Below are 10,608 nucleotides of genomic sequence, written 5' to 3' on the forward strand. Positions count from 1 at the left end.
ACAGAGGGGGGTGGGGGTGGGGAACAAGCCGATACCCTGGGGCTTCTCTCCAGACACAGCTGGGTGAGCTCCTCCAGTCAGGACAGGAGGCTCTACTGTACACAGAGGAGGGTGGGGGTGGGGAACAAGCTGCCCATCCCTGTGGTTGAAGCCGATACCCCGGCCTCTGTCCTGCATGGTCGATTAATCAGCTAGTGAGCTACAGAGGCAGTAAGGGCCCCCCCTGTCTGTGCCGTTTCCGATCTCCCCCCGGCGGCGCCGATGCCTGTGAGTGTGTCAGTGTGAGCCGCCGCGCGTCGAGCAGAGCCTGCTGGGAGTCAGGGACAGGAGCCTCGTTCAGCCAAACCGTCTTTATTCTCCACAGAACCTCGGCGCTGCAGCACAGGCCTCTCAGTTCGGCAGGATCGCCGCGGTGCTGGGGGGGGGGGTCTGCCTCTTCCCCCAGGATCTCCGGCGGGGCGCCCTGGCGGGTCGGGGGGGCCAGCAGCGCCCCCCACTGGTCGGGAAGCAGGAGGGGGCTCAGCGGCGATTGGGAGCTGGCGTCCAGGCGAGCGCGGGTCCGAGTCCGGGGGTGCGCGGGTTATCTGGAAGCGGGGGGGGGGGGGGGGGGGTGGGGATGGCTGGAGGGTGCCGGGTTGGGGTCAGGGGTCAGGGGTCAGGGGAGGTCAGAGAAGGTCTTCCGGGGTGGGGGGCCGCTGGGCTTCACTTCCTGTTCTTTGGACTTGTCCTCAAACATCAGGATCCTGCAGAGCGAGACACAGGCGTCACGCTCTCTGACACTCTGACACTCTGACACTCTGACTGACTCTCTGACACTCTCTCTGACACTCTGACACTCTGACACTCTGACACTCTGACACTCTCTCTGACACTCTGACACTCTGACACTCTGACACTCTCAATGACTCTCTGACACTCTGACACTCTGACACTCTGACACTCTGACACTCTGACTGACTCTCTGACACTCTCTCTGACACTCTGACTGAATGACACTCTCTCTGACACTCTGACACTCTCACTGACACTCTGACACTCTGACAGACTCTCTGACACTCTGACACTCTCACTGACTCTCTGACTCTCTGACACTCTGACACTCTCACACTCTCACTGACTCTCTGACACACTGACTGACTCTCTGACTCTCTGACACTCTGACACTCTCACACTCTCACTGACTCTCTGACACTCTCACTGACTCTGACACTCTGACACTCTCACTGACTCTGACACTCTGACACTCTGACTGACTCTCTGACACACTGACTCTCTGACACACTATGTGTCGATGTGTCTGTCTGTGTGTCAGACAGACACACTGACACACTGACTGACACACAGATAGACACACAGACAGACACACTGACACACTGCACTCACAGTCTCAGGATAGCCGATTTCTTGCCCAGCATCATCACCAGGAAGTCCTTGTAGTCGATGGTCTCACTGACCCCTCCTGTCACCTCTGTCAAAATCTTCTTCAGCTCCAGGTGAGTCTTGGCCACACCCAGCTTCTCCAGCATCCTCTTGAGACCCATCAGATCTGAGAGAGAGAGGGGTTAATCCAGACACCCTGACTGGACACTCCAGTACATGAACACTGCACTGAGAGAGAGAGGGGTTCATACAGACACACTGACTGGACACTCCAGTACATGAACACTGCACTGAGAGAGAGAGGGGTTCATACACACACACTGACTGGACACTCCAGTACATGAACACTGCACTGAGAGAGAGAGGGGTTCATACAGACACACTGACTGGACACTCCAGTACATGAACACTGCACTGAGAGAGAGAGGGGTTCACACAGACACACTGACTGGACACTCCAGTACATGAACACTGCACTGAGAGAGAGAGGGGTTCACACAGACACACTGACTGGACACTCCAGGACATGAACACTGCACTGAGAGAGAGAGGGGTTCATACAGACACACTGACTGGACACTCCAGTACATGAACACTGCACTGAGAGAGAGGGGTTCATACACACACACTGACTGGACACTCCAGTACATGAACACTGCACTGAGAGAGAGAGGGGTTCATACACACACACTGACTGGACACTCCAGGACATGAACACTGCACTGAGAGAGAGAGGGGTTCATACAGACACACTGACTGGACACTCCAGTACATGAACACTGCACTGAGAGAGAGAGGGGTTCATACACACACACTGACTGGACACTCCAGTACATGAACACTGCACTGAGAGAGAGAGGGGTTCACACAGACACACTGACTGGACACTCCAGTACATGAACACTGCACTGAGAGAGAGGGGTTCACACAGACACTTAGATAATAATAATAATAATAATAATAATAATAATAATAATAATAATAATAATAATAAGATGATACAGAACACTTTAACCTTACTCGAGCTTAATGAACTTTCTCTCAAGAATTAGTTTTCTTTTTTACAAAAAAAAACCTATTGTTTTTATTCTGGTTTCCTATTTTACTATGCTTTTTATCAATCTCGCCTATATTTTAATGGGCTTTTATTTTTCTGTGACTTCGGTCTTGGCAGGAAAGCCACTCTGTCAGTAACATCTCTGGTAACTATTAACGGGGTTTCCTGCGAGATAAATCCCGGAGGAACCGAGGCATCCGCAAGAGGAGTATTTTAAATATTTTAAAAAGAGTTCGTTTTAGAAAAAGGCGGGGAAACGTGGAGTCTCAGCTGCCCCTGTTCTCGCCCGCAGTCTGACGGGGCCGCTGTTCCGCACTTTGTCCGCCAGAGGGCAGCACGACCACAGCAAAAAAAAAACGTCCTGCAGTAGCGGGACTGGAACAGCAGGCGGCAGCAGAGTCTCTCTCAATCCAATTCAATTTCAATTCAAGGAGCTTTATTAGCGTGACCGATGGGTACAATCCGTGTTGCCAAAGCAAATAAAAATAATAAAATTAACATGGAACAAAACAAAAAATAGAAGTAAAATAAAATCTACAGACATGTTACAGACATTTACAACAAAGACATATTATAAAATATTGACATAGGGGACTCTCTCTCTCTCTCTCTTTGCGTTTGCGGTTGAAACGCGCAGCAGAATTCGGACACGTTTGCAGTCTTTCTCGTTTCTGATGTGTGTGTTAGTGGATTGGTGCAGGAGAAGGCTGCAGGGGCTGACAGGGTCAGGGGCTGGATGAGGGGGCTCAGTTACCGATTTCTCCCTGGTCATTGAGGTCGAACTCCATGTATTTCTCTGTAAGACAAAACACACAGGGTCTGGTGAGAGCAGGGTGGGGGTGCAAATGACACTCTGACACACTGACACACTGACACACTGACGCTCTGACGCTCTGACACTCTGACGCACTGACGCTCTGACACTCTGAGACACTGACGCTCTGACACACTGACGCTCTGACACTCTGACACTCTGACGCTCTGACACACTGACGCTCTGACACTCTGAGACACTGACGCTCTGACACTCTGAGACACTGACGCTCTGACACACTGACGCTCTGACACTCTGACACTCTGACGCTCTGACACACTGACGCTCTGACACTCTGAGACACTGACGCTCTGACACTCTGAGACACTGACGCTCTGACACACTGACGCTCTGACACTCTGACACTCTGACACACTGACACTCTGACACACTGACACTCTGACGCTCTGACACTCTGACACTCTGACGCTCTGACACACTGACGCTCTGACACTCTGACACACTGACACACTGACACTCTGACACACTGACACTCTGACACTCTGACACTCTGACGCTCTGACACACTGATGCTCTGACACTCTGACACACTGACGCTCTGACACTCTGACACACTGCCTGACTGTCACACTGACGCTCTGACACACTGACGCTCTGACACACTGACTGACCCGCTGAATCGCACCACTACTCACGCTTGAAGGTCTCCAGCTTGTCTTCAAGGTCCTCTTCGTCAGCATATTTAGGACTGTCGAGAAATTCCTTTAGAACAAGAGACAGACGCCACTGTCACAGCTGAGACACTGAGACCGAGAGACACAGAGTCACAGAGACACAGAGACAGACGCCACTGTCACAGCTGAGACACTGAGACCGAGAGACACAGTCACAGAGTCACAGAGACAGACACCACAGCTGAGACACTGAGACCAAGAGACACAGAGTCACAGAGACACAGAGACAGACACCACTGTCACAGCTGAAACACCGAGACACAGAGTCACAGAGACACAGAGACAGACACCACTGTCACACACACACACAGACAGAGAAAGACACTCCTGTCTCACACACACACACACACACACACACACACAGACCTTGTTGATGGCCTCCAGCTTCTCCTCCTGCTGGGATTTCAGGATCCCGAAGGCTTTCCCACCTGGAGGAGAGACAATCCCAGTCTGGTAAAAACACAGCTCCTGGCGGGACAGCCCTGTCCCAGGAGGAGTCTCGGCGCCGACTTCAGGACACGGGTCCCAGAGAAAGTCTCTCGTGTCCCGGGCTCTGCTTCAAGCATCTTTACTGGCCAGAGCGAGGAGCTACTGAGCTGCAGGAACACAGAACACAGAACACAGAGCAGGAACACAGAGCAGGAACACAGAACACAGAGCAGGAACACAGAGCAGGAGCAGGAACACAGAGCAGGAACACAGAACACAGAGCAGGAACACAGAGCAGGAACACAGAACACAGAGCAGGAACACAGAGCAGGAACACAGAACACAGAGCAGGAACACAGAGCAGGAACACAGAACACAGAGCAGGAACACAGAGCAGGAACAGGAACACAGAGCAGGAACACAGAACACAGAGCAGGAACACAGGGCAGGAACACAAAACACAGAGCAGGAACACAGAGCAGGAACACAGAACACAGAGCAGGAGCAGGGAACACAGAGCAGGAACACGGGGCAGGAACACAGAACACAGAGCAGGAACACAGAGCAGGAACACAGAACACAGAGCAGGAACACAGAGCAGGAGCAGGAACACAGAGCAGGAACACAGAGCAGGAACACGGGGCAGGAACACAGAACACAGAGCAGGAACACGGAGCAGGAGCAGGAACACAGAGCAGGAGCAGGAACACGGAACACAGAGCAGGAACACAGAGCAGGAACACGGAGCAGGAACACGGAGCAGGAACATGGAGCAGGAGCAGGAACACAGAGCAGGAACATGGGGCAGGAACGGAGCAGGAGCAGGGAACACGGAGCAGGAACACGGGGCAGGAAAATTCATAGCAATTGCATGCGTGTTCTCCCCTGTGTTTGCATGGGTCTCTTCCTGTGGTCACCGAACTGGGCCTCTGTGGACAGCCAAGTCTCTCTCACGGTCTCTACCTGTCACACACCAGACTACCCTGTCAAACACACGCCCCCTGACACATACAGAAACACACGCACCCTGACACATACAGAAACACACGCACCCTGACACACACAGAAACACACGCACCCTGACACACACAGAAACACACGCACCCTGACACATACAGAAACACACGCACCCTGACACATACAGAAACACTATGAACAGAAGTGGTCACGCAGGGACTTCCTGTGAGGTGCAGCTCCTCAGCGGCTCAGTCCCTATATAGACTCAGCGGCTTCGTGTTCACAGCGCGCTCAACACTGCTACTGTGCAGAGCCCCCTCCCCCCAGCGCGTGCAAACACACAGTGTGTCCAGTAAGAGTCTGTACAGGTGTGTGTGTGTCTATACAGTGTGTCCAGTAAGAGTCTGTACAGGAGTGTGTGTGTCTATACAGTGTGTCCAGTAAGAGTCTGTACAGGAGTGTGTGTGTGTGTCTATACAGTGTGTCCAGTAAGAGTCTGTACAGGAGTGTGTGTGTGTGTCTATACAGTGTGTCCAGTAAGAGTCTGTACAGGAGTGTGTGTGTGTCTATACAGTGTGTCCAATAAGAGTCTGTACAGGAGTGTGTGTGTGTGTCTATACAGTGTGTCCAATAAGAGTCTGTACAGGAGTGTGTGTGTGTCTATACAGTGTGTCCAGTAAGAGTCTGTACAGGAGTGTGTGTGTGTGTGTCTATACAGTGTGTCCAATAAGAGTCTGTACAGGTGTGTGTGTGTCTATACAGTGTGTCCAGTAAGAGTCTGTACAGGAGTGTGTGTGTGTCTATACAGTGTGTCCAGTAAGAGTCTGTACAGGAGTGTGTGTGTCTATACAGTGTGTCCAATAAGAGTCTGTACAGGAGTGTGTGTGTCTATACAGTGTGTCCAATAAGAGTCTGTACAGGTGTGTGTGTGTGTGTCTATACAGTGTGTCCAATAAGAGTCTGTACAGGAGTGTGTGTGTGTCTATACAGTGTTTCCAATAAGAGTCTGTACAGGAGTGTGTGTGTGTCTATACAGTGTGTCCAATAAGAGTCTGTACAGGAGTGTGTGTGTCTATACAGTGTGTCCAATAAGAGTCTGTACAGGTGTGTGTGTGTGTCTATACAGTGTGTCCAATAAGAGTCTGTACAGGTATGTGTGTGTCTATACAGTGTGTCCAATAAGAGTCTGTACAGGAGTGTGTGTGTGTCTATACAGTGTGTCCAATAAGAGTCTGTACAGGTGTGTGTGTGTCTATACAGTGTGTCCAATAAGAGTCTCTACAGGAGTGTGTGTGTGTCTATACAGTGTGTCCAATAAGAGTCTGTACAGGAGTGTGTGTGTCTATACAGTGTGTCCAATAAGAGTCTGTACAGGAGTGTGTGTGTCTATACAGTGTGTCCAATAAGAGTCTGTACAGGAGTGTGTGTGTGTGTCTATACAGTGTGTCCAATAAGAGTCTGCACAGGTGTGTGTCTATACAAGGTAGTGGATTATTGTAATCGTGCTGTCCTGGACTGGTCTGTAGAAGACAGTACTACACTGGATTGGTTTTAGTGAGCAGTCTTGGACTGTCCTGGCCTGCAGTGTTCAGGACTGTCCTGGCCTGCAGTGGTCAGTGCCGGCCTGCAGTGATCAGTACTAGCCTGCAGTGTTCAGGACTGTCCTGGCCTGCAGTGGTCAGTGCCGGCCTGCAGTGATCAGTACTAGCCTGCAGTGTTCAGGACTGTCCTGGCCTGCAGTGGTCAGTGCCGGCCTGCAGTGATCAGTACTAGCCTGCAGTGCTCAGTACTAGCCTGCAGTGTTCAGGACTGTCCTGGCCTGCAGTGGTCAGTGCCGGCCTGCAGTGATCAGTACTAGCCTGCAGTGGTCAGTACTGGCCTGCAGTGTTCAGGACTGTCCTGGCCTGCAGTGTTCAGGACTGTCCTGGCCTGCAGTGGTCAGTGCCGGCCTGCAGTACTCAGTACTAGCCTGCAGTGTTCAGGACTGTCCTGGCATGCAGTGGACAGTGCCGGCCTGCAGTGATCAGTACTAGCCTGCAGTGCTCAGGACTGGCCTGCAGTGTTCAGGACTGTCCTGGCCTGCAGTGGTCAGTGCCGGCCTGCAGTGATCAGTACTAGCCTGCAGTGGTCAGTACTGGCCTGCAGTGTTCAGGACTGTCCTGGCCTGCAGTGGTCAGGACTGTCCTAGCTTGCAGTGCTCAGGACTGGCCTGGCCTGCAGTGTTCAGTACTGGACACAGCGGAGGAGGGAGGTGTGCAGACCTTCCCCACAGCTGACCCCCACACAGCAAAGAGGAAGAGAAAGAGGAAGAGGAACAGCCACATTCCTGTAATCACGACGCGCGCTCGCCCGCGGAGCAGACACACGGCTCTGGCCCCGCCCCTGTCCTGCCTGTCCTGCAGCGTTCAGTACTGACCTGGCCTGCAGCGCTCAGTACTGACCTGCAGCGTTCAGTACTGACCTGGTCTGTAGCATTCAGTACTGGCCTGGCCTGCTGTATTCAGTACTGGCCTGCAGCGTTCAGTACTGACCTGGCCTGCAGCGCTCAGTACTGGCCTGCAGTGTTCAGTACTGACCTGGTCTGTAGCATTCAGTACTGGCCTGGCCTGCTGTATTCAGTACTGACCTGCAGCGTTCAGTACTGACCTGGTCTGTAGCGTTCAGTACTGGCCTGCAGCATTCAGTACTGACCTGCAGTGTTCAGTACTGACCTGGTCTGTAGCGTTCAGTTCTGACCTGGCCTGCTGTATTCATTACTGACCTGGCCTGCTGTGTTCAGTACTGACCTGGCTTGCTGTATTCAGTACTGACCTGCAGCGTTCAGTACTGACCTGGTCTGTAGCGTTCAGTACTGGCCTGCAGCATTCAGTACTGGCCTGCCGTGTTCAGTACTGGCCTGCAGAATTCAGTACTGGTCAGCCGTGTTCAGTACTGGCCTGCAGCATTCAGTACTGGTCAGCTGTGTTCAGTAATGGTCTGCCGCGCTCAGGGCTGGCAGCTGTAGGTGTGAGAGAGAGTCAGCGTGTGTGTGTGTGTGTACCATCAGCCCAACACCTCGACTGTCACGCAGTCCGGCAAGCAGGCATGTCAAGACAGCACTGGGCAAGAGCACAGTGTGAAGAGCTCGCTGGGTCTACAGAGCAGAGAGGAGGAACTACCCGCACAGAGACCCTGCGCTACACACACACACACACACGGACACACAGAGACACTGCGCTACACACACACAGACACACAGAGACACTGCGCTACACACACACAGACACACAGAGACACTGCGCTACACACACACAGAGACACAGAGCTACACTCACACACGGACACACAGAGACACTGCGCTACACACACACACAGACACACAGAGACACAGAGCTACACACACACATGGACACACAGAGACACAGAGCTACACGTGCACACGGACACACAGAGACAGAGCTACACACACACACACACGGGGACACAGAGACACAGAGCTACACGCACACACGGACACACAGAGACACTGCGCAACACACACACACGGACACACAGAGACACTGCGCTACACACACACACGGGGACACAGAGACACAGAGCTACACACACACACGGGGACACAGAGACACAGAGCTACACGCACACATGGACACACAGAGACACAGAGACACAGACACACTGAGCTACACACACACAGAAACACAGACACACAAACACACAGAGCCACAGACACAGGGCTCCAGACACACAGACACAGAGAGATACAGAGCTACACGCACACACGGACACACAGAGACACAGAGCTACAGACACAGGGCTCCAGACACACAGACACAGGGCTCCAGACACACAGACACAGAGAGATACAGAGGTACAGACACAGGGCTCCAGACACACAGACACAGAGAGATACAGAGCTACAGACACAGGGCTCCAGACACACAGACACAGAGAGATACAGACACAGGGACACAGAGATCTCCAGACACATGGACACACAGACACAGAGAGATACAGACACAGGGACACAGAGATCTCCAGACACATGGACACACAGACACAGAGAGATACAGAGGTACAGACACAGGGCTCCAGACACACAGACACAGAGAGATACAGACACAGGGACACAGAGATCTCCAGACACACGGACACACAGACGCAGATCCGCCGAGCAGCAGCAGCAGGCGGGACAGGGACAGGGACAGGGCGATCAGAGGAGGGTTAGAGAGCCACACTCACCCTGTGCGTCTCTGCTCATGGCTGTCGGTGAGTGAGGAAGTAGTCCTCTCACGAGGAGCAGTGAGATTGAGGAAGTGTGCGAGCAGGGCGTGCGTGCACGAATGGGTCTGTTTGAGATCATCTGTGTGTCTCAGTGTGTGTGTGTTGGAATGAATTTCAGTGTGCACCTTAATTGGTTAGAAATAACAGACACACTGACTGGACACTCCAGTACATGAACACTGCACTGAGAGAGAGAGGGGTTCATACACACACACTGACTGGACACTCCAGTACATGAACACTGCACTGAGAGAGAGAGGGGTTCATACAGACACACTGACTGGACACTCCAGTACATGAACACTGCACTGAGAGAGAGAGGGGTTCATACAGACACACTGACTGGACACTCCAGGACATGAACACTGCACTGAGAGAGAGAGGGGTTCATACAGACACACTGACTGGACACTCCAGTACATGAACACTGCACTGAGAGAGAGAGGGGTTCATACAGACACACTGACTGGACACTCCAGTACATGAACACTGCACTGAGAGAGAGAGGGGTTCATACAGACACACTGACTGGACACTCCAGTACATGAACACTGCACTGAGAGAGAGAGGGGTTCATACAGACACACTGACTGGACACTCCAGTACATGAACACTGCACTGAGAGAGAGAGGGGTTCATACAGACACACTGACTGGACACTCCAGTACATGAACACTGCACTGAGAGAGAGAGGGGTTCATACACACACACTGACTGGACACTCCAGTACATGAACACTGCACTGAGAGAGAGAGGGGTTCACACACACACACTGACTGGACACTCCAGTACATGAACACTGCACTGAGAGAGAGAGGGGTTCATACAGACACACTGACTGGACACTCCAGTACATGAACACTGCACTGAGAGAGAGAGGGGTACATACACACACTGACTGGACACTCCAGTACATGAACACTGCACTGAGAGAGAGAGGGGTTCATACAGACACACTGACTGGACACTCCAGTACATGAACACTGCACTGAGAGAGAGAGGGGTTCATAGAC

General features: G+C 52.4%; 1 protein-coding gene across 1 annotated transcript; it reads right to left on the reverse strand.

The window, feature by feature from the left end:
• Window positions 1–335: 335 nt before the first annotated feature.
• LOC138243059 (allograft inflammatory factor 1-like) lies at window positions 336–9,652 on the reverse strand. The gene is made up of 6 exons (XM_069198552.1): window positions 9,554–9,652; window positions 4,313–4,374; window positions 3,908–3,974; window positions 3,192–3,233; window positions 1,384–1,546; window positions 336–743 (listed from the first exon to the last, which is right to left on the reverse strand). Exons 1-6 carry the CDS (start codon window positions 9,570–9,572, stop codon window positions 656–658), a joined length of 441 nt encoding a protein of 146 aa, XP_069054653.1. The 5' UTR covers window positions 9,573–9,652; the 3' UTR covers window positions 336–655.
• Window positions 9,653–10,608: the final 956 nt, after the last annotated feature.

This window comes from Lepisosteus oculatus, chromosome 14 (genome assembly GCF_040954835.1).
Source record: "Lepisosteus oculatus isolate fLepOcu1 chromosome 14, fLepOcu1.hap2, whole genome shotgun sequence".
NCBI classification, from domain to species: domain Eukaryota; kingdom Metazoa; phylum Chordata; class Actinopteri; order Semionotiformes; family Lepisosteidae; genus Lepisosteus; species Lepisosteus oculatus.